Raw genomic sequence first — 24,356 nt, forward strand, 5'->3', positions numbered from 1 at the left:
AAAAATCCTAAAACAGGGAAAGATTCTTATTAGGGTACAGGGAAAGTCTGTAGGCTCAAATTTCTGCCAAAGAGGGTGATACAAAGTACTGACTGGAAGATTGCCCAAACTATTACATGTGCCACAGCTGTACATTAAAGACAGCTGAAATGTGTCGTTTAAGTTTCAGTGCAGATGCTGTGTTCACATTGTCCCAAACTTTTGCATATACAGCTATATGAAATAGCCATGGCACTTTAACTGAAATATGTTTATAAAGTTCAGTAATGAAAGTGGTAAAACAATACATTTGGTATATATGTCACAAGCATATGAATATTTCTTGCCGTTTTCACATTATGCTTTTCTTTCTTTTCTAACGCTTCATTTTACTCCTACTGACTGGATGTGAACTGTTTAGAAAGTTCTGAATGTAAATAAGTACAACAATATTCATATTCTCTTACTCTATGTGTGATGCCCGGCCCGTCCGCTCCTCGTGTGTGCCACGCCCCCCTGATTACCCACGTGTTCTTTCCTGATCGTCTCCAGCTTTGTCTGCTTACTTTGATTAGTCTCTGTGTATTTAAGTCCTGGTCTGACCTGTTCCCCATGTCTGTCATTGATGTTAGTTGGCGTCCGATGTTTCCCTCTCCCAGTCCCTTGATTAAACCCCTAGTTTTGCCCCGTATTTGCCTGTCTGCCTGCTTCCTGTCTGCTCGCCTACCCGTTCGCCTTATCCGCGTTCAGCGATCGTGACACTGTCATGCCCGTCTCGTCCGATCCTCGTGTGTGCCACGCCCCCTGATTATCCACGTGTGCTTCCCCAATCTTGCCCAGCTGTGTCCGATTATTTTCGCCCAGTCTCGTCTATTTGAGTCCACGTCTTGCCCTGCCTGTTGTCCGTCATTGATGTTGGTTTGGTTGTGTAGCTCTGTCCAGTCCGTAGCCTTAATAAATTCCCCGTTACCCCGTCTTTTGGCTGCCAGCGTCCTCCTTCCCTGCCTCCTACCTGCCAGCCTGCCCGTCGCTACCCGCAGCCCGGACACACTATCCCTGTCAAAGTAAAGTTGAAAATCTAAAGAATGACAGGGAGACAGATACTGAAATGATGAGTTTTATTAGAGAGAGCAAATTCATCAGTATTGCGTTTGGAAAAAAAATGAACAGGTACTGAAACTACACAATGTCACCCATAACTAAATTAGACAAGGTTTGGTTATTTACTCTCTGATAACTGAAGTAGAGAGAAACATCCCAAATATTGGAGTAAAAGAAACAGATATTCTATAACATCAACAGTGGCGTCTTGCTTTTTTTTTTTTTTGCTTGCGTTAAAAGGCGCATTTATTTTGTAAAGCTGTCGTTCTTTGTAAAGAGTTCGCTCTCCTCCTGCCACCAGCCATCGCAAATACCGGAACTTCCGTCTTCCTGGATGTTGCGGGGCCGCAAAGCTGAGCAAATGTGTCTCTGGTCCTCCTGGACCGCGAGGCTCACAAAGTATGAACTACAAAGACTCTCTCTTCTGTTCCCAGGGGTCTGCTCATCTGGTCACCTAGGACAGCTGCCAGTATGGTAGTTCGGGACACAGGCATCTTAAACCAAAAGCTGCTAGACTGCCAAGAGCCCAAGATTTATTTATTTATTTTTTTGTTGTACTCCAGTAAAATATCCAGCTGCATAAATGGGTAAAACCATAAGTTTCACTGTGCAAAAGCATCAGTCAAGCACAAATAACAATAATAATTAAATTTGAGTAAATCAGTCTCTACAGTGCAGACCTCCTTATCATTGTTCACAGACTCAAGCAGATGATGATAAACTGATGACCAAAAAAAAAAGTTTATAGAAAACTGAGGAGGACCAGGAAAGGCTGGAACTGGGTGCCACAGGTGTTTGACATGAAGCTTGGGCTTAGCAAAGCATTCCTGTGGCAGGAACAGCCTTCCTGTATAACGCTTAAAGGCTCATCTCCTATTTGTCCATGCTCTTGACCATGTGACTTTGAAGGCTGTTCCCTGGGACTGTCCTCACTCCGCCCCCCCCCCCCCCCCCCCCAGATTCAGCATGCAAAGGCCGTCTGCATTACAGCACACAATGGTGGATGGTGCCACACATTTCAGCCTAGTGGACACTGAGGTCCAACCAACCAGCCTAAACGCAGCTGGTTCAGTGGGTGAAATTACGCCGGATGACGTCTGTAGTCTGCGTACGATGCATTGCCAAAATGGGCCGATGCTCGATGGCGTGAAAAATTTATCATTGAACTGGCTTGCAGTGGACGGTTGAGCGCTTGGCGGCACAAAACAAATTCCGAGCCAACAGCACCGTGCGACGGCGATCACATCCATTCTCAGACAGCAAAATATACACACATACAATGTGATAACACACGTCAGCATCACTGCCTGAAAAGCCCAGTGAGACGGACTCTGAATTCCCCATCCAGGAATAACAAGATCATTAAAAGCGATTTGGTATTGCTGTGTCCTGAGGGGTTTCCCATAACAACGAGCCAAGGAAGCATCACGTTACGTTTGCTCTTCCCCCGTGACTGACAAAGGGCTTCAGCCTGGGTTGTACCAGGCACATTTACATAAGTACGTCCGCTTTTACAAAAATTACACACGTTTCACCTGTTCTTTCCAACACTCAAAACCTTCACTCTATGACAGGTATGTTAGTGCCGTTCTCTGCAAAAACACAGTGGTCTCATTTTGGTGAAAACAACATTTTTATACATTTAAACCCTGTTTAAAACCTCACAACTCTGAAGACGTTATAGAAAGGGAACGATGCGGGTAAAAAAAATCGTCGACCCCCGTTCAGCGCCAACATTCACATATCTATTCTTAAATTCTAGTGCAACATCATCGACTTTTCAATCATCAGACTGAAGTTTTCATAAAAGACACCGTAGCAAATAAAAAAAAAACTTTTTAGTTCACTACTGCCTACTATTAATTAAAAGTTTAGAAAAAACAAGCAAAACAATGCAGAAAAGGCACACAAATCAATTTGCAGGCTTAAAAGGCCCGAAAAAGAAAGGCAACCTCCAGAATTAACTAAGAGTGACCTTGTTTGGGGATGGTTACTCCACTAGTGCTTTAGTGTCCATCGCTCCTTGATGTAAGTGCAAATAAAATTTGGTCTGTCTTTTTTTGTCAACGCCCTCCCCCACCACTCAACATTATGACATAAGACTTAAATAAAGAAGACATGCTCGTCAGCACAACCACGACACGTCATTGAAATGATACATTAAACCAGGATTCTGTTATCTTTCTGTTTTTGAAAGCAATTTGATCCACCAAACCACTAATATGTCTGTTTTAACCCCCAGAGATCTATCTCCTACATTGACCTATATGAGTTTGCCCATCTGAAAAATAAAATACATAATTAACTTCTGTGGTTTTGTTTCATTGGGTTGGCATTAAATCAAGGTGTTGAAAGTGCATTCTTTTTGCACTGCTGAATAGGATGTTTTAAGAACACAGACAGGCCTCTTTACGTGCTGAAAGCAGGCCTTTCTTGTAATTAGAAGTGTCATTTCATCTTATACGAGTTTAGGCCTAAAACGCGTCTTTTGGATTTTGTTTAAAAAGGGCGGAATGGCAGCAATTGGATATTGTGGAGAACAGATCTTCCCACAAGCAGATTCAAAATCCAAAAAATATAAGGCACTTTCTTACTCAGCCTTGCACTTTCTCAAAACCATGCTACAGTAAAAAAAAAAGAACACAAAGGCGATACCACCAGGCTCATCACAATATGAAAACTCGAGTCAGCGTTAAAGGGGAGTGCGGCCTCCCATTCCAGACAACAGGTAACTACACAGTACACAGAACCTGCCCCGACAGAGCCTCCCCTTTAAAATAACACTGCGTGCAGATTACCTTCCACATCTGGGCTGGAGCGGACTGCAGGACTGTTATGCAAAGCAGAAAGTGCAAAATATTTAACTATCTGGGTAAAAATACAGCAGGGCTGATATAGCCACTCACTGAAGGTTCAGGACATCGAGGGCCGGTGCTTTTTAACAACGGAAGACACTTGGCAGCCATTTCAAGGCTGCCACACAGACCCCATAACTGCAAATGGCTTCATTTAGAAGGGAGGGAGAGGTCCATTCTTCCATCCTTTCCAAACCATCACTGTTCCCGTAACCACTCAGAAACCAGAACTCTTAATGAGTATGGGCTCTTCTGATTGTTCTCAGGCTAACAAACCTCAGACTGCAAACACCTCTCTAAAAAAAAAAAAAATCACGATTCCTGTAAACAGTTTCTGATGCTTTTAGTGCAATTAAAACCCTGCCACTCCATTTCACAGAAACAGGACTCTCTATAGGCTAGTTCCCAATCAGAAAAAAATCGGAAATATATTTTAAATAGTATAAAACAGGCGCTTAGTCTGTTATGGCACACATTTACCAAAACTTTAAATAGCATACGTGCTTTTCAAATTCGGAACAAGGTGATTTAAAATATTTTTCTATTAATTTCTATTTAAGTTTCTACGTATTTTCGGACGTTATGAAATGTCTCGCCGATTTAGAAATATCTGGCTCTTTGTTGTGGGCTTCCCAAACATGTAACGTTAGGCTTAAAATAAGGACCATTCCTTCTCCTACTATTTCAAGATCTTTTTATACATCGTCGTGGGACACAAATAAAAAAGGCGACAAACGTACGAATGCAGCGCGCCTCCTTATTACTGATGCCCCATCCAAAGAAATATATATATATATCCATCCCAAGAAGCCGGGTTAAGAGGAAAGTAGGCAAAACATTGCCGGTGCTCATGTCCCAAAGAGTTGTCTTATTGATCCCCATCAAACATCACGCCATCTTCGAGTGCAAATGCGAAAAGCTAGCAGAAGTTACATTGCGGCTGTCTGTTTCCCATTTAATACAATAACAAAAGTTGGCATAGATTCTTGAGCCTCCGGCGTGGATGCAGTAGGTGAGACTCCAACCAACCAGCGCTGCACCCCAGTGACACAGTAACAATATTCCCCATGCCCCCCATATCCTTAATTCACCCCCGTCGGATCCAAGGTTTTTGGGGAAAAAAAACATCTGTTCTAAGACTCTTAATGATACGTCTTCAGGCAGCAGAAGCGCTTTAGTTGTTTCTGTTTTTTTGCGGATGCCGTAGCGGCTTGGTTGCTTTACTTCTCTATTCGTTGGGCATGCAAGCGGTTGGTGCGTGCGCCGGGGCACCGCGATGGCACGCGCCCTTCTCCGTGGGCTACCTGCAGGGGGCGCCGTCCTTTGTGCAGGCCGTGCATCTGCAGGCATCGGGAGAAGCGTCCGTGCAGGTGTGGGCTCGCCGCCGGGAAAACACAGGCAATGCGTTACCCTGTCAGCCTTAGGAAGCCCGATTCTTTCCGGGGGTTTCAATCGCTTCCACTTTACTTTTTAGCAATTACACATTGCTGTTAAAAATACCCAAGAAAGTTCGATTCGTTCTTTTTCCTCCCTTAGTTTGGGTTGTTTAGATGTGTAAGATATCTCGTGGAATAATCCGCCTATTAGCTCATATTTTAACATTCAATCGGATTTCTAGTATTAATCGCACAAAAAATAGACCCCACTTTTTCCCTCATCGCTATAGAAAAATATAGCCTCTTTATGTTGAACATTGACTTTAAATTCCCGGGTCACCGATGTGTTTCATTTTCTTTCGTTGAAAAAAACAACTTGATATACCACGAGCTCTCGCAAATTAGTACTTATTCCATGGTTTCCTAGTTTTAAATTTGGGCCGGTTAAAAGTACCAATCAGGCGGCGTCAGTCATGTATACGTTACTGAAACTGACAGGTGCGCTTTTTCTTAACGATGAGATAATGAGCTTCCCTTTATCAGTAGTGCTGAATCAATGCATGCCCTGTCTAGCAATGCCTATGTCTGCCCTGCGAAACTGTGTGTGTGTGTGCGTGTGTGTATGTGTTCTTGTATATAAAGCTCTGAAGGGGGTGGGGTGGGGTGATGTGTCACTGGCCATTTATTCGCAGCACCCCCTCCTCAAACTCCTCTACTTGCTGTCCCTTGGGTGTGGGAGACTTGCCACCTCCCGCCAACTCATTCCTGGGACCAAAAGGTGCTGCCGCCGTCGTCTCTGAATTCTCCAAAAGGGGTTCCTCCTCCTCTTCTTCCTCCTCCACCGCCTCCTCCGGCTCCTCCTCCCCGACCTGGGGCCCGCCCAGTTCAGGCTCCGCCCCCGGGGTGGCGGCAGCCTCGGTGCCAGGGCTGCCTGCCCCCAGCTGCAGGTGAGTTCTGAGCGCTTCCTTGCGGTCGGCGTAGAGCTCACGCTCGAAGGCCAGGCCTGATAGTGGCTTGAAGTCGGACTCGTAGGGCAGAGGCAGGCCCACCTGAGCACTGCCCAGCGCCAGCCCTAGGCCCACAGCAGCGGCCCCCACCCGATACACCTCCATCCCGTCGGGCAGCATGGACTTGATCTTGGGAAGCCAGCGCTTTCTGACGCGCCGCGCGTTGGTGCACATGTCCGCCGCAATCACATTCATCTCACTCTCTTTAAAGTTGGGGGCGAAGTTCTGACAGTACACTGTATGGGAGGGAGGGGAGGCAATTCAGAGCTGATGGTTACTCGCCATGGTGACCACACCCTGTGACCTGTCTAGATTTTCTTTGTTTTTGTGGTTTCCTTCAGCTGACTCTCACATCAGCAGAGGCGGACCTTACAAATGAAACTCACGTTTGACAGCATTAAGCACACGGCTGTCCAGAGGCTTCCTGCTGGGGTCACTGGTGGACGAGCGGATACCTGTCCCACAGCTATTAGCCAGTGTGTTCCTAGAATCGGCCACCAGAGGGCAGTGAACACATCAACAGTCTGTTAGTCTTATACAATACAGTGCTTTTCCACATGCATAAAATGCAATTTAAGGGAGCTGTTCTCATCCGCACAAATAGCGATTTTTAACCTACTTTACAGCCAATTTTAGACCAAAAGCATTACCAGTCCAAAATAATTACACAGAGGTTGCCTAAATCTATGTAGGCCTGGCCACACTGCACGTGGCGGGGTCAGTACTGCAATACGCCCAACACCATTTACCTGTCAAAGAAGGTAGCCAGCAGGCGGCGAAGCAGCACCTTGTGCTTGATGCCGGCACACAGGTGGCAGTTCATCAGCTGCCCTCGGGTCATGAAGACTCCTGTACCTGCAGGGAGAGGCACCAGGAAACACTGACTCAGGAAGCACTGACTCAGGAAGCACAGTCTCTGGGCACCACATCAAGCACCAAAACACTGACTTGTGTTGCTGCCTCAGTCTCGAATGTAGTCAAAACCTGGTTCCTGGGAGTTTTACTCGCACAACAATGTTTTGAGGGCAGAATGAAAAATGATTGCTTCAGAAAGATAACCAATCAGATTGTAGAGGAGGTGGGTTCAAGCAACTAGACGAGGCGGGACTAAGACATCTAATTGTTGGACCCACCTCCTCTATAATCTGATTGGTTATCTTTCTGAAGCAATCACTTTTCATTCTGCCCTCAAAACATTTTTGTGTAAGTAAAACTTCCATCAAACAAAAACTGATTTCTCTATGTTGGGCCAACGTAGTGTTGCCTGTGATTGGAAGGCCGCCGGTTCGAGCCTGGTTTCAGTAGAATAATCATATGCCTGATGCCTGTGGGCCCTTGAGTAAGGCACTTAACCCCCAGCTCCATGGGTACCACTGCGGGTAGCTGCCCTTCGCTGCCAAGCTTGATCTCTGTGGGTCATGGAAAGCAAGCTGGGGTAGCCAAGAAGAGAATTTACCCACAGGGGTCAATAAAGTGTCCTTATTATTATTATTATTGTAATAAATAAACTCCATCCATCCATCCATCACTAACTATTTCTATATTCTTGCAGCTGATATACTTCTGCACCTCTCAACGCAGAACTGAGGCCCAGGCTTGCAACGCAGAACCCGTTGGGTCTGGCCTGCACTGCTTACAGTGCGCTGACAGTGGAAAGGCTTCGGCGCCTGACCGCGCTCCAGTCCAGTCTCTCCGAGGAAGCCGGGCCGCATGGTTACAGAGAGACGCCGCTCACTGTTTTTTTGCTCTATAATCCACCATAGGATGTTCACAGAAACTTTTAATATCAGCAGCTGCAGTGAAAAGATGTGTAATGTGTTTACAGCAGCAAACCTACCCCCTCCAAACCACATCTGGCTGTCACTGTGTTGCCACATCTCTGTGAAGTGTGTCAGACAGCTGTTTCCCGGAACAGTGGGGGGTCGAACTTGGCACACTGTGCCACATGGCCTGCCCCCCCCCCCCCCCAGCTCACCTGCCACCAGCTCCAGCTTCTCTCCCGGGTCGCCCTCAGTGTAGAGCTTGGGGTGGCAGCGGTATCCGATCTGGCTGACGAGGCTCGCGGGGAGTGCCACCTGGTCCCGGCGAATCAGCACGCAGGAGCGGCCCTCCAGGGACACTGCCATGCCGGCCACATCCGGCTTCTCCTGGACTGGGGGGGGGGGGGGGGGGGGGGATTAAGGGAGATGTGAGTCTGGGTCAGTTAACAAAAGGAAAAAAAAAAACAGGAAAGCTGACAGAGTACAGAAAAAAATACAGGAAAACACAGGAGGGCCAGGATCAGAAGAGACAAGCTAAACACCACAGCTGACAAACCTACAGGACGTGAGCGATGCTGGAATGAGCCTAACACGCAGACCTGAGCCTTCAGAAATGCTGGCCAGATTTTTCTTTTAAGTGGTTTCTGGTAAGTGACTGAAAGACAAACTTAAGCCACATATGGTGCATGTGATGTGTGTAGTGTGTGTGTCCTTTGATGGACACATGCGGTACTTGCACTGGACAAATGGTTATGGAAGATTGATGGGTGGAATAATGAATTGATGAATGGATGGATGAAGGGTTGGATGAATGGATGATGAATGGATGGCTGTTTGGATGAATGGTTGGATGGGCGAATGGATGGAGAAATATTTGGATGAGTGGACTGATGAATGGTTGGATGGATGTTAGATGGATTGATGAATGCATTGATGAATGGTTGGATGGTAGATGGATGATGTCAGGGTGCCCGGTGATATTTACTGCCGTAATGGTTGGCTGTTCGGCTGTAGATCTGCCCGTAACCCTCCTCTGTCATGCCATCGTATGGCTCTTCCTCGAACTCCTCGTCCTCGTTCTGGTAGGAGGTGGGGCTGTCAGTGGCGGGCAGGCTGGAGGCCCCTGGACTGCAGCGCTCGCCTGCGGTCAGGGGGTAGGGCTGCGCCCCTGAAAAGATGGCGGCGGTGGCCCCGCCCCCTGCAACTCCCGCAGAACTGTAGAAGATGGAAGGACCCCGCGTGAGCCGTACCCCTTTGCCGCCACCCAGCCCCTGCTGGCTAAGTGTGGTTTCACTCCCTTCCAGCTTGATGCGGCGTGCACCCGTGGTGGCGGGCGACCATGCGGGCGGGGGCCCCAGCGCGCCAGTGGGCGTGGCATTGTTGCTGGGACTCTGCGGCTCGGAACCCGGGTCCTCGGCGGCTGCTGTCTGCGAGTCACAGTGCGGGGAGTTAGCCTTGAACACCAGGTCCATACCCTTCTCCACGATGTGCTGGATCTGGAGGTAGCCTGCCGTGTACATGATCACGAGCTGCTCGCTGGCCGCCATGGTCAGCTTGCCCGTGTAGCAGAAGGACAGCAGCTGCTGGAAGCAGGCGGGCGCCACCGACGACGGCAGCTCGAACTGCGCCTTGGAGCTGCCGCTGAAGAGGTCGCGGAAGTAGAGGCTGCTGGCGGCCAGAACGGCGCGGTGCGCCTTGAAGGCGTGCCCCTTCACCACGATGGACACGTCGCAGTGCTGGCCCTGCAGCCGCTGCTCATTTAAGCAGCCCAGCACCGTGCTGCCGAAGTTGGGGATCTCCACATGCAGCAGCTGGGACATGGCGGTGACTTTGGGGCTTCACAGGAAACACGGCCAGCTCAAGGACCAACCGCTGCACAGGGAAGGGGCGGGGCGTGAGAAGGGCAGGAGCCAATAAGGTTAGGCTGCAAAATTTTTGCAAATTCTTTCTTTTAGATGATCCTTTGCCGGGTACAGCATCGAGAACCATTAGTAAGGAATTCATTAAAGTTCTGAAAGAAATGCACCACAATCAGTTATCTTTTTTCCTCCACGTTATATAAGGGAAATCCCATAAAAACAACTGGAATTCATGACGGCACATGCCCGACAAGCCCGGGAACGTGACTAGAGTCAGGACCGCCCGGGATAGACAGGCGACCGGCCGGTAAAGCACACGGTGGGGGCCCTAAAAAAAAGTCACGTGTTACATGCGGCAGCTACCAATCCCCCCCCCCCACAGCCGCAGAAAACTGAGCCCCAGTGAAGATGCCAACCGCTCCTTATTCACTGTACCAAGCACAATTACATTTGCATATTTTCCTGCCCTAAATGCGACTGTCTTTATCACTCGCAATCGCAAATTTCACCATTGAGCAAGTCTGCGGAGGGTTTCCAAGAATCCAGATATCTCCATCACCCCCCCCCATCCTGCGCACAACCTCTGCCCCTCCTCCCTCCCCCCACCCTTCCCCACCCACCAGGGGATCTGACCTGTACCGTACTGGTCCTCGAAGTGGCCGAAAGTAGCGGCGCATCCTGAACGCCACTGGAGTTGAACGAAACAGCCGACCGAACCACCTTCCCTCTTTCTCCCTCTCTCCCACCCCCCTCCTCCCACACTACCACCCACCACCCCACCCTCCCCCCCCGCCATAGGCAAAATTCAACAAGTGCTGCAGCTGGTGAGGGAGAGAGAGAGAGAGTGGGAGAGAGAAGGAGAGAAGTCTGTGTGTCGTAGATGAAAGAAGGGCGGGAGGCTTGGAGCCCAATCACTGCTGCATTTATATGTCGCAGAACGAGGGAGGGAGGAAGGGAGCAAGTGAACGAAGGATGGGTAGAAAAAAAAAACAGCTGCGGTTACAGACACACAGCTGAAAAGGGGGGGGGGGCGGGGAGATGTGTGTAAGTGGGGGGGAGGGAAGTCGGTTAAGGACAAAGTGCAAAGCGACTTCCTCACAGGGGCATAGGTAGTGAGAGTGCAAGACGAACGCAACAGAGAGGGGGGTAGTAAGGGTTAGGAGAGGTCAGGGGATGGATGGGGGGGGGGGCACGGACCCCGCAAGCTCGCCGTACCGAGTGTCTGACAGTCAGCTCTCAGGAAGAGCTCCATCAACGTGTGTGTTTGTCCCTCACAGTCCAGCCAGTGCAGCCGTGTGTGTTTGTCCCTCACAGCCCAGCCAGTGCAGCCGCTGTGTGTGTTTGTCCCTCACAGCCCAGCCAGTGCAGCTGTGTGTGTTTGTCCCTCACAGCCCAGCCAGTGCAGCCGCTGTGTGTGTTTGTCCCTCACAGCCCAGCCAGTGCAGCCGCTGTGTGTGTTTGTCCCTCACAGCCCAGCCAGTGCAGCTGTGTGTGTTTGTCCCTCACAGCCCAGCCAGTGCAGCCGCTGTGTGTGTTTGTCCCTCACAGTCCAGCCAGTGCAGCCGCTGTGTTTGTCCCTCACAGTCCAGCCAGTGCAGCCGCTGTGTTTGTCCCTCACAGCCCAGCCAGTGCAGCCGTGTGTGTTTGTCCCTCACAGTCCAGCCAGTGCAGCCGCCGTATGTGTTTGTCCCTCACAGCCCAGCCAGTGCAGCCGCCGTGTGTGTTTGTCCCTCACAGCCCAGCCAGTGTAGCCGCTGTGTGCATCCCGTCCCAAATAGGGCCGTCTGTAATTAATGAGACTGACACCTGGCCCTCTTTTTCCTTTCCTTCCAGGCTTTGCATACAAATGTATGACCCCCCCCCCCCCCCCCCCGGCCATTAAATGTCCACTAGTATGGTACAGGAAATCTGCAGCGGCACGAAACGGAGTAACTGAGGCACGTCGGACGTTCTGATCACCGTTTCCAGGATGCCTGCTCTGCTGTAGCCGCAGCAGAGGTAGCCTAAACAAAGGTAAGCAGGTGTGTCGATAGATAGATTTCCATTTAATCGCGTTAGGGAGAACAGCTCCGCTCCGAGTGTCGGGTATCCGGCGAGCTATGCCCGGTATTTCCAGACTAACGCCTCGAGGCTCACCGGAACTCCGCTCCGTCTGGAACCCTCAGCCAACTCGGATCGCCGGAATAAGCCTAGAGCACTGAGAAGTGGCGCCACCCCCCACTTCAGACCACTTTCCTCAGCTTTCTGTCTTGCTGCCAAATGATGCACGACGCTGCATTGCAGCAGTCCTGCTGGGGAGGGGTGCACGGCTGTGCCAGGCAGAAGTCTGGAACACGCGGTTAGACATCGCCCCGCGCTAAATATACACTCTGAAAATCTCAGATAAGCAAATATGTATTAATATGTACGCAGGCACACATGTAGTATTTATATACACATATAATAATAATAATAATAATAATGTTGTTTACTTCATGCACAGTTCCTGCAAATAGTTCTCCTGCAGCACCTGGAACCTGGACCCATTACATGGAAACAGAGTCTCTCTGAGATGGTAGGCAGTCCGTAGGTTCTCTCTGTTTTTCTTCGCCATTCAGTTCTGGTGAATTTCCGATTTAGAAAGTAAAAAAAAAATTATTTAATTTAAAATTGTTCAAAGCTTCATCAGACATCGCAATAAATGCACTGTCAGGCGCCACTTTCAAACGTCTGGAAATCTTGCATGCGACGCAATGTGTTTGTTACATAAACACTGAGCAAATGTCCTTTATAAATATTCAGATCCTGCAGCTGCACTCATGTCTGAGAGGACAGACAACACATTCCGTCCACGTTGAGGCGGCAGGCTCGCCTGGCAACAGGCCTGCCAATCAGAGCCCGGCGTCTGCCACCTTGCAACGGCTGACGGTGCACCTCTGAGACTGCAGCGCAGAGCGGCACCCCGCGCATGGGCTGTGGCTCACAGGGCCGAGTCACAGATGTGACTTCCCCACCCACCTGCCATGACTCGCAACACTGCATGTTGGGCAGGAACAGGACTGCACCTAATTAAAGAAAAACGTCTCAAAGAAAACTTCATTTTAGCAGCTTAGGGGGGAGGGAAGGATTTGCTTGAGTAGATCAGGTTAAGGTCCTTCAAGGACACTACGGCTCAGCATCTCCTGGGCCTTGAACCAGCAGCCTTCTGTGCCCTTAACCGTCATGCGAGGTATCGTCCATCTAGCCAGCTCTTTTTAAGAAGTTTCTAGATTCTACTCAAAGCAGTCCTGATGTCCACAGGCTACCCAGAATGGCCCGGTGCTTATAGAAGGTTTTAGATGTTCGTCAGCAAGAGGAATGAGGATGGATCTGAATGAAAGAGCCAAGCTGCTCTCATGGTTAGACCGCACACTTTCCCTGCACCGGTGAGGGAGTGACCCTCTTCTCGCTCAGATATGTGCTAAGTCTGCTGTACTCCCTACTCCTCTGTGCTTCAGGCCTCAGCCAATCAGCTTCCAGTATGGAAATCAGGAATTTATCCCACTGCAGTACATATTATCTCCTGGGACACTATGACAATATTTGAAAATGCGTTCTTTTCCTGGCAACAAAAAAACAGGCTTCAAAAATACACACATCCACTTATATACATCCTCATGTAATAGAATTTTTCACTCACTGATATTTTATACTGCATGGAACAGTGGCACACAAATATGGGCAGATTTTGTGCAGGTTTTGGGGAAAAGTGCTTTTGTATTAATATTTTAACATCACAGACCCCTCCCCGGCAGTGCACTAATACCCAGCTCTGAAGTGAGCACAGATCTAGCGAAGGTCAGAGAAGGTCGTCGTCCAAGGCCCGACCGCAAACCAAAAAGCCACACCAGCACTCAAAGACGAGAGATTTGTTTCACGCCCCCCTCCCCCCAGAGACTGGGCCGCTGGGTGAAATTGCGCCCCCCCCCCCCCCCACCCAAAAAAAAATAAAAAACCACCAGCCCAAGGTGAGCAGCATCCTGATCGGCTGGGAGAGCCCCATGCCGTTGTCTAGCTGTCGCTCAGGACTTGATATTTTTGCCCTTGTCGGCAGGACAAGCATCTCCAGACGGGGAAGTAAAAAAAAAAGGATGATAGGATGACTGGTAAACTACAGCTGAAGGAGAGACCCCATCATGGGGGCATGGTGGGACCGCTCGCCCCTGCTAGCTGTCGCTCCCCCCGCTGCTCTGCTTGGGTAACATTGCATGCCCCCCTCAGTTTTTATTTTATATATATAAAAAAGATTAAAGTAGCCCAAGGAGAAATGGGCGGGGGGTGGAAATATGCCCAGATATGAGACAACACTCCCTGTGAGCAAACAACCCCTCCCCCCCAATCCTGAAATATTTTCACTCACGGAGACGGAGCGAGGAGAGGCAGCGAAGTGCTCGACGCCAAAAGCACATTGTCAGTCGATCCCTGGCCTATGGATAAATAGATAAATAGCATTTTGGGGGTGGTGGTGGGGGGGCGGCCCTCACAACACCATCCCCCCCATCTGGAAACAAGCTGATGGGTTGGGGTAAGTTTATGGTGAAAACTAACGAGGAGTAAGCAAAAAAAGAGGACGGATGAACGATCCGAAAGCAGGCCAGTCCGAGCAGGACGCCAGCGTGTTCTGTGAGGAGAGCGAGGCTTAAATGGGGCGTTTACACGCAGCCAAGACGAAAAGCTGGACGGCCGCCATGCCGAGCCGTCCAATGGCACTTTGGTTTCTGGATCCAGGCAGCTTGTATTAAATTACTCTGTTCATTTCACAGGCTGCTTTTCTTAGACCGGTTTCCCAAGACCGTGTTTCTGACCTCGCCGCGTCTTTTTTTGTTCTTTTAAAGCCACTTTTGCCGCTGCCCAGAACGGCAGGTCAGCCGGGTGCCGAATCCGCAACGTGGGCACGTTTCGGGAAACGTAGCGCCAAAAACGGGACAGAACAGGCACGAGATCCAACGCCCCCCCCCCCCCCCCACACACACACACACACACACTACACCATGCCTAACTCCGCTACACCTATCTGGCCTGTCCCAGTCCAGCAGCGACTGGGAAGACAGTTTCTGGCTCACCCTGCCCCAGCAGTGGGTCTAGGTGTGGGGTGGGGGGGTGGGGGGGTGGATCTTTACAGAGGGGGGCTGCAGCGACTCAATCCCGGTAAAACAGAGACAGCTGCAGTGTTCTGCTTCCAAGCCAGAACCGCCCAAAACTTCAATGAGTCAGCAGTTCAGAAGGAGAGAGAGAGAGAGACAGACAGACAGAGAGAGAGAGAGGAAGAGAGAGAAAGGCAGCCAGACATGTATGGAGAGACGAACCCTGCACGAATGAGAAATGACCCCCTATGCGATAGTTAAATGCAGAGGTGCAGACCTCCTTCTGTTTAAAAAAGACACATATAGCATTCAGTGGCTTCCACAAACCTCTGTCCTCAAACCGAAGCAATCCTTCGAAATGAACCCCGCACAGCGACGGGCCCGGCCTTACCTCCCCCATGGTCTGCAAGCTATAACTAAATCTCAGAAAGTTACACTATAAAACAAACAAATAAGGGCGAAGGAGGCGGGAACTCACAGACCAGCGGACCTCACCGACCAATGACGTGACACCTCAAGGGGCGGGGGATTGAAGACAGGGAGAAACTTGAGAAGGGGACGAGGCAGCCGGTGACACGATGGGCTTCATTACACTGGCATGGCCGCCGTGATCCGGACCTGCCGTGATCCGCCGGGCTGACAGATACGGCCCGCCAGGGATTCAGCAGCCTCAGCGCCACACTACAAGCAGCTGTACTGAGTGACGGGGGGGGGGGGGGGGACCCGCAGACTCCAAGGTAACGGGGAAAACGAAGGTGCTATCTGGCAAACTAAGCTCTAGAGTCGCTGAAAATCCCCCAAAAGTTTTACATCAATCAAAGCCTTTTATCCCTTCACCCACCCCCCCTGAAACAGTGTCACGAAGCTTAACACAGGTCAAGTGGGAAACCCCCACACTCGTCAATGTCGAAAATGATTCCTCAGCACCCTGAAAGTGATCGAGAGTGACTCTTGGAAAATATGATGATTTCGCCGAAAAGATAAACGACACATTCCCCCCCCCCCCGTCTTACAGAAGGCATTGAGCAGGTAATGTGAAGGTGCCGCTCACAAAGCCAGTTAAATGTTTCATTGGTTTATCAGAATGTAGCTCTGAGGGGGGTCTTCCCCCACAAAAAACCTGGGTTAAGGTGCAAGACTGGACCGGCGTAGGTGGTATACATCTGGAAGTCCCCCCTGCAACACCACAAACAGACCCAGGGAGGGCAGCTTAGCAAAGCCTGTCCATCAGCTGACGGCTGTCCTTCCTGTCCACGCTACAGAAAATAGGGCACAGAGCAGGTAGCCCTGGGGTGGGACATGTCAGAGGAGAAATGAGGCAGCGGTAGGTTACTGTACATCATATGTTCCGACACGACAAAAAGAAGAAAAATATCATCTCCCCAAATAAGAAATTAAGACTTAATACCTGTCAATAAAGGCAATAAGTACATTTTAGCAGTGAGGCCTAGGCAGTGGCCAGCGATTTACAGAGCAGATGTTCACCACTTCTCTTTCTTGTTTATTTTTTTTTGCATCTTCCTTTCTGTTGGCGCGTGCATGCGTGCTTCTGTGCATGGCCTCGATAAACGGGTGATTACCCACTGATAGCAGCTCACAACTGCCGATTACGCAGAATCCAATTTAAAGTTACCCTTTGGCCTCCAAAAAGTTAAATTCACAAAAAGCGAATGCTGTTTTTACAGATTATTCAGAGTGTGTGTTATTGCCTATAAATCAGAGGTTGTTCTGAGATTGACATTTTGATTTTAACATTTTAGAAGTTATTCAAGAATTGTTTTCGTCTTTTCTTTATGCGATTTGACGTCATATCCATGTAATGCACCCAGTTATATAATACCTACATTTAACTGCACACTAACATCCTGACGTATATTGTTATAACCTAAAGCAAATACAGATCATCTGAAAATTAAGTGTGTGTTGTTGTTCTGGGGATTGGAGACACCCCCAGGGTTTGGGGGGGGGGTCACAACCCATTTCTGTGGGTTTGCAGTTCGAAAACAGGCAGATAGACTACCTAACCAGCCAGATGCACATAATGCCAACTATCCCATTAACAATTCAGCTCGAAAGATATTGCAATTTTACAAGGGTGACCAATATCGAAATTGCCGCATTCTTTGTTCCGCATTTACGTCATGCTCATTTGTTTGTAACGCCCTGACACCGGTGGAACAGGTTAAAATATCAAGTAAGAACCGTGGGACATTCCTCAAGCACTCCGCCAATTAGGCATCCCTTCTGTAAACTGAATACCAAACAACAGCCATTGTCTCTGCATCTGCAGGTATGCAACCCAATATGCGAGATTAAGTGCTACAGTACATAAGCCAGAAGGTGCAATTCCACAAATGCCACAACGGTCCACCTGAAAAGCCTGTAAGCTGCATTAGCTGCCAATGGTGACCAGAATGTGACAGAACAAAGAGGGAAGAGCTCAATCACCTCAAGTAACCTTAGCTAACCAACACCGAATCTCCTCCTTCTGTCCTGTGCTCCAAAGGCATTATGTATCTCCTTCTCCAATATGGCTTATGCGCATACCTGGGCATTCATGAGAAGCTCAGCCTAGTTACACTAGTGCCAGGTCGCCTCCTCGACAGTCGCATGTTCCTAATGTGCTATTTGCCTCATGTGTGCATCTGCTAAATGAAGTGCCTTCGCTTCAGAGAGCCCCACCTACTCCTCCAGCAGGTGCCAGCATTCCTGATTGGTGAACCATGACAACAAAAGAGTAATAATAACAATAATAATTATAATAATGCCTTTGCAGGAATTCTGTCAAAGAGCTTGACACCCTACCTCTAGGCCACAAGGGCAGGTGTGGGGAAGATCAGCCAAAACCCAACAATTTTATGAACCTCGAAAGGCTGAAAAAAAAATCTGAGAAATAAGCAGATATTTCAAAAAAAGTAAAGTACAATGCATATTTATATATGATGCGTAATTGCTAAACAACAAAGATGTAAAAAAAATAATTTTCATACTTCAAAGTTTCTGGGACATCATTCTTAGGTCGGTCGATTTTTACAACTTCCGACGGTTTTGTTTACTCCTCAACGTTCGTTTTATAGGGCGATACATTTTCACTAAACAGAAAACATATATACCGCTAAGATCAAACGTTACCGTTTAAACCCTTTCGCTGCATCCTTCCTCCATTGCAGTTGAAAGTACACACGCACGCACGCACGCATGCATGCAGAAAGACCCACATTCCGTTGCATTCACACCATGTGACCAATCCAGGCATTAAGCCAGCGAAAGCGAATGTCGTTTACCAGAAACTTCATACACGGGGGGGGGGGGGGGGGTGGGCGGGGGGAGGGGGGGGGATATATCAAATAGGAAAAGTTGTCTTTAGTTTTTAGATGGTGTTTATTTCTGTTCGGAAAGCAAAGCGGAAGCGTCCTTGCACAACTCAACCTTACCCTAAGTCACTCCTTGACAGATCTGCCTAAAGCAGATGAATCTGGTGCTTCAGGCATCAGGTTTTGGACCAGTCGCCGGAAAGGAGGATGTTCTTGAAGAACCTTTGAGCTGCTCCCATGCACACGCATGCGCAGGCATGCAAGCGTATGCGCTGACAGAGAGAGAGAGACCCCCCCCCCCCCTTCCCCCCCCATAAACCGCTCAGACCTCTCGTGGGCGCCCTCACGGATAGCCGCGTATGCGTGTGGAGGAGACATAGGAGAATAAAAACACCTCCTGTTTACACAGCCACTCAACATCACTGCGGCTGCTCTGCGGTCCCTTCCAAAGGCAAATCTCGCTCACACTGCTGTGTGACATTGTAATTCGCGAGGAGCATAATGATTCAATTAGGTCTCATGTCAGCAGGCATGCTGTCTGTTGGATGGAGCACACAAAGACACGTCTGCACATCCCCTATGACAGGAACTGTGTCAGAACTGTGCTGGTCCCCTTGATCATATCACCGATTCAATCTACCCACAGCGAATATGAGGATGATGCACGAGGAAATTATGCATGCCTGGTCTGTATCACACATTGCACATCACACACTTTGAAATCCCCTGGCCCCTGGTGCTCAGGCTGTCATGGGAGGAGAGCAACGGCTGGGGTTTGCAAGGCAGCTATAGACAAAACAAACAAACAAACAAACAACAAAATAAACATATAGCCAGACAAAAAACCCAAACAAAAATATATTGGTCAGCAAGATAAAAACAACATACAGAAGACAAAACGGACAGAAACAAACACACAACAAACGGACAAAATAAACAAACAATTTGCAGAGGCAGGGTAGCCAGCTACAAACTACAAACAAACACCAAGCAAAATGAATAAAGTGAGCGGTACTCTGTAGTGCTCGTGATCATATCAGCCACCTGTGGTTCGCACAGCACAATCCTGTGGTATGTAACGGAGATATTAGGCAGTAGGACTTCTCACTACATGTGGATGGGCGGCACAAAAGGCACAAGGCGAAGATAAAAGGCTCGAGGAGAGACTCCATTGTCCCTGGACAGGCCGCAGCGTGGCAAACGCAACACACCAAGTGAGCACGGCAGTGCCACGACAGCACCGGGGAGGCCCACAGAATTTCCACGAATAGGCCCTCCTTTCTGTGAACTTTACGATGGCCGAATGCCAAATTTATAACGGGGGGTAGCTCACTGTGAGGGAAAGTGAAACGTTAGTGCACGTTCTCTTGAGCAATAACATTAAAAAAAGAGAAAAGAAAACGAACTAAACAAACAAAAAAGAAAAGTAGGCTCATTGTGCGAGCATAGCAACCGGGGCTTCTAACAGGCTGGAACTTGCCGTTCCTTGCAAAGTGGATTTCAGCAGAACTTTCTTGCAGAGACCTGGCTGGGTTTCATGCCTTGCTCCCTCAGTATGAGACCAGGGCCAAACCTTACAGCACACAGAGGTCCCACAGTGCTCAAAGACACCCGCTGTGCCCCAATCTTGTACCCAGGCTGTATGCAATCTGCTGTACCCTGATGCGGTGGTGGGGGGGGGGGGGGGGGCTATGCTACCCCATTGATCAAACCCTCATGCTTTCAAAGAGAAGGAGAAACAGTAGAAGGGGGTTTGATGCCACCCCCATTTTTTTGGCAGGGCGGGCACTCACCAAAACCTCAAGCACCCAGCACAAAAGAGTGAGGGAGAGAGGGAGGGAGGGAACGAGGGAGAGAGAGGGACACGCTGTAGATAGAGAGAGAAAGGAAATGAAGAAATGGTCACAAGGCACATGCGAGCTGTGCAGGAATTGGTACATTGTGTTTAGTCACATGCTGAGGGCTTCATGAAAAGAAGGCAGGAATACATTAGTCAGCTTGGGTCATGGAGCAGAGCTGGGGAGCTCGAATCTGTGCAAAGCACCCCCCCCCCCCCACCCCAGTCGTATTGAGTCTCTGCAGCCAGGTATTCTACTCTGACGGTCCTCTGTGAGTCAACAAAAAGCCCAGCGTCTGGCTTTTTCAGACTGGGTGGGGGGAGAGGGGGGGCATCTCAGCAGGTATTTCAACTCCCTGCTCCACTGCAGACCCAAAGGACCAGCCCCCCCCCCCCAAAGAAAATAATTGTGGTTCTGAGCTTCAGTATTCAGTCTGAGTGCACCCGGACCAAACTGAATTTTGAAGACTGAAAAAATAATGTCTAAAACCTTCCACAGCTGGGTCAACGTTCTGGAGCCGGTCAGATCTCCAGCAGCGTATAAAGGAAAAAAGTCCAAGCCTCTGCCACTCAGCACTCGGCGACATCCCCTCCTAGCTTCTCCTATGTTGTGTCTGACACACCAATCAACGGGCCGACTGGGTGGGGCAGGGATGGTGGATGCGGCCGCCCAGCCGCCCAGCCGACGCTCTGTGCTTTGGTCCCCTCCCTCCTCGCCGAAGACCTGCAGGTCTGTATCTGTCGAGGGCGGCAGACAAAGGCCGGCGGGGGAAGGTGCTCGGCGACAAAAGGGAGGGAATTAAGGCACGAGCCTCAGTCGACAGCGATCCATAGATAATAAAATTCACGGAGCAGACGGACTAATAACACAAGTGAAACGCTGGCGGGTAGCGTGTTGCTGCTGTTTCCCCAAGAAGCCTGCGGGGACATTAATCAAAACCATTTGAGATAATTGAGCAAAGAGCCTGCTAATATGTTCAAGGAAACAGCATATATAAAACTCTAACGTAAACACCTAATGGATTTAGGCAGAATCGCTTCCTGTCACACTTCATTTCCCTCAAAGGTGCTGTTACTCTTGGCTCATCGGTTCCATGTTCCTCTCACATATTCCTGGGGCCTTTTTATAACACAGAGCTCTTACAGCCACCATACCAGTCTCCGGCTGTACTTTACACTGGATTTAGACCAGCAGAGCTACATCCACCAAAGTCATTATAGCCAAGGCAGAAATTTATGGCTCTGAGCACACAGAGTATGACAAGGAGCAGGCGCTCATCCCCCCCCCCCCCCCCCCCCCCAAGAGGCACCAAAAAGGAACCTTTCCATTACAGGAACCAGTGGAGCACAGCATACACAAAGCTGTATACTAGTAGGGAGGTAAACAGCTTAATTTTATACTAAAGTAAGTAAAAAAAATGGCAAGTCTATAAAACATTCAGGGGCTGGAGTGAATTCACTTAGTGACAAGAACCTATTTTTTTTCCAAGCAAATTTGTAAAAAGCAGTGTGGGTAAACAGATAAACTAATTAATACATTTTTTTTACTAAAGCTTCTTAGAAAAGTGAAGGATAGTTAAAACAAAACCGTGACTGCACCTTAATTTCTGCGAAATCTAAGCTTTTTCAGTTTTACGTTCTGATTATCTCTTAGGCCTCATTTTCTACGTTCAACAGCAATACAATAAGACTTCCAAAATTCATTATTTATACTTTTTAACTATCCCATTTCCATTTGCCATTGCTGTGATATTTTTCACCAACTGAGTCCACTCGCGTTACTCATTTTGTCATGATAATCGCACTTGACAGATTGCAGAAAAGAGTGATGCTGTTGTTCCGCTACCCCTCCAGAATGTGCCCGTCCATCATTTTTAAAGCTAGACAGCTAATTAACTGAAAATGCAAGAAAATCCTTATTAGTATGGGATTTTACCAAAAACAAAATTATCTTCATATATTAAGAATTTAAATATTATTTGCATATCTGCCTAGCCTGTTTCAAAACCAAATTAGCGGAAGTATTTCACATTAATTGAAATCACTCTCAAGTAAAAGCGCGTACATTTAAAAAGCTCACATATAAGCCTACATTTATGAGGAAAAAGTCGCGAGTATCAAAAAAGCTATAACAAACATATAATACCTTTAATGCTTCGTAAAAATATTAGCGCATTACTCTTAACTGTCCGCTTTTGTGATTGCGATTAATTGTGCAGATAAGTGCATGCATGCAGCATAACTTCAATCCTTATCCTCCCTAGTGAGACTTTTTTTCTTACAGGGTGGACGTTTTTGCTTTATTTTAACTGTAAAATTAATTTTCCTGTCATTTCAGTTTTGGAAACATCTAAGCAGTCCAAACCTAACAAACTGGGACGCAAACGACCACGTAGGCGTGTCACGCACCTTCCCTAACATAACGGAAAGCAGGGTCAGTTTAATCACACATCCGGACAGTAACTTATAGAAATAACCTTATAAAATCCGTCTGAACAAAACGAACTAATCTTATAATCATTTACCTTTACATAAGTGCCAATTTCTTATATCGGCAATATTAAACAGATCACAGTCACGTCACACGTGGCTACATAAGTATCGTAATGAAACTTGGAAAAATGCAAGCATCCATTTCTTATTACATTATTACTGTTGTTAATGATGCCGACGTTATTATAGTCATGTCACCGCGTCAAGCTTAAATAACGTGACCTAGTCATGTAAGATATCTAAAGTCCACATCTGTACATGTGCCACGCAATTTAAATACATTTCCCTTACTTTTATATGACCTTCAAATAGGCAAACGAGGCGTTATTATCCAACAACAAAGATGGGCTGAACCTGCATTCCTTAACCAACGCATTTCAATTGTCCCAAATAAAGTCCCTTTATCAAATCAATGTCATTGTGGGGGAGACACGTAACCATCCGTAGAGTCAAAATAAAATACAAACGAAATAAGCAGAACGAGGGTGAAACCTTATGCCATTATACATACGATCGCGAAAACATTTAATCTCCATATAACATTAAAGATGAATGCAATAACTAACGTACTTTGTTTAGATATTTAAAAACAATGCAAAACGTATGCGTCATGGCCTCTGGCAATATAAATATTTAGCGCAAATAAAGTGGGGGAAATACCCGTTGTATTTATCATCCATAAAATCTGCTCCACCGGGACGATGCGGTGTTTCTCCGGATGCAAAGTTCGCAGGGTCCGCGTCCGACCAGGCCCCTGTCTCACCTCGCTCGCCGGCCCGACCGATCTCCGCCGTCTCTCTCTCTCTCTCTCTCTTTCTCTCTCTCTCTGTCTCTCTTTCCCTATCCAGGAAGTGATTGCAGCTCACAAGGACGGCGACCGAGCTGCGCTCCCCCCTGACATCATTCACCATTTACTTCGGCTTTTTTTTAAAGACACAGACTGATCTTTCGGACTCGGGGAGCCGCAGCCGGCCGATCGCTCCTATAGACCCCCACACCAAACATTCATTTTCCGTCATTTTAGGACGCACGTAACACTAATAAAATCCACGTCTAATTAAAACTCTAACTCTTACAAATAAACACGTTACTATGCAGCCTTAAAATGACCATTTCGCATAATCGTTTGTTTTTCGTAACATGTCAATTTACCGTGCGTTGAGAAAAAATTATTACAGGGAATATATTCCTGTACTATAGCACTGGGCTAACCGGTAAAAGAGATGAATGTAGTAATTATGGGTGAGTCATTTTGTGAACACGATACATTTTGTGTTAATATCCTGCGGAGCATGAAAGTAGAAAGTGTGGGTGAGGTTTTTATTTTATTTATTTATTTATTTTTTTTAAAAAAAGGTGTACACTAAAAGTTAAATGTACAGTATTAAAGTTGGGTTAAAGGCTGATTATTTATCATTGCGCTTACATCTGTCGTACAAATAATAATTACAGTAAGGGGGGATTTAAACATTAAGGCGCGTGAGCTACGGCACACCCATATCAAATGGATACAGACCTTTATATCGACATAAGGGCATTGTGTCACATCCGGTCCAGCTCATACCTCGCGGATTACCTGCCGCAGGCGCGCGCATCCTTCACGACCACGCCCACCTACAAATGGTCTTACTCAGTCATGCACGCCTGTAATTCATTCAGCATTTATCTATTAA

General features: G+C 48.0%; 1 protein-coding gene across 6 annotated transcripts; it reads right to left on the bottom strand.

Annotated features, from left to right (window-relative positions):
* Positions 1-1,083: 1,083 nt before the first annotated feature.
* Positions 1,084-23,593, bottom strand: LOC125746080 (nucleus accumbens-associated protein 2). Of its 6 annotated transcripts, none has more exons than XM_049019690.1 (6): positions 23,447-23,593; positions 9,064-9,950; positions 8,294-8,470; positions 7,068-7,173; positions 6,705-6,802; positions 1,084-6,554 (listed from the first exon to the last, which is right to left on the bottom strand). In XM_049019690.1, the coding sequence occupies exons 2-6, from the start codon at positions 9,896-9,898 to the stop codon at positions 5,983-5,985; spliced, it is 1,788 nt and encodes a 595-aa protein (XP_048875647.1). In that variant the 5' UTR covers positions 9,899-9,950; positions 23,447-23,593; the 3' UTR covers positions 1,084-5,982. The 6 variants fall into 6 exon arrangements, with proteins under 6 accessions (XP_048875647.1, XP_048875643.1, XP_048875645.1 ...); XM_049019686.1 differs by having other exon boundaries at positions 23,344-23,591; XM_049019688.1 differs by lacking the exon at positions 23,447-23,593 and adding an exon at positions 18,172-18,292.
* Between the last annotated feature and the right edge of the window lie 763 nt (positions 23,594-24,356).

This window comes from Brienomyrus brachyistius, chromosome 7 (genome assembly GCF_023856365.1).
Source record: "Brienomyrus brachyistius isolate T26 chromosome 7, BBRACH_0.4, whole genome shotgun sequence".
NCBI classification, from domain to species: Eukaryota; Metazoa; Chordata; class Actinopteri; order Osteoglossiformes; family Mormyridae; genus Brienomyrus; species Brienomyrus brachyistius.

Bases quoted from the DNA above. Each gene is read 5' to 3' on its own strand.
- LOC125746080 (XM_049019690.1), bottom strand. From the start codon at position 9,898: ATGTCCCAGCTGCTGCATGTGGAGATCCCCAACTTCGGCAGCACGGTG. The intron at 8,471-9,063 runs GTAAATATCACC...CCCCCCCCCCAG, and splicing joins AACAGCCAACCATTACGGCA to TCCAGGAGAAGCCGGATGTG. The intron at 6,803-7,067 runs GTAAATGGTGTT...GGCCGATTCTAG, and splicing joins CTGGCTACCTTCTTTGACAG to GAACACACTGGCTAATAGCT.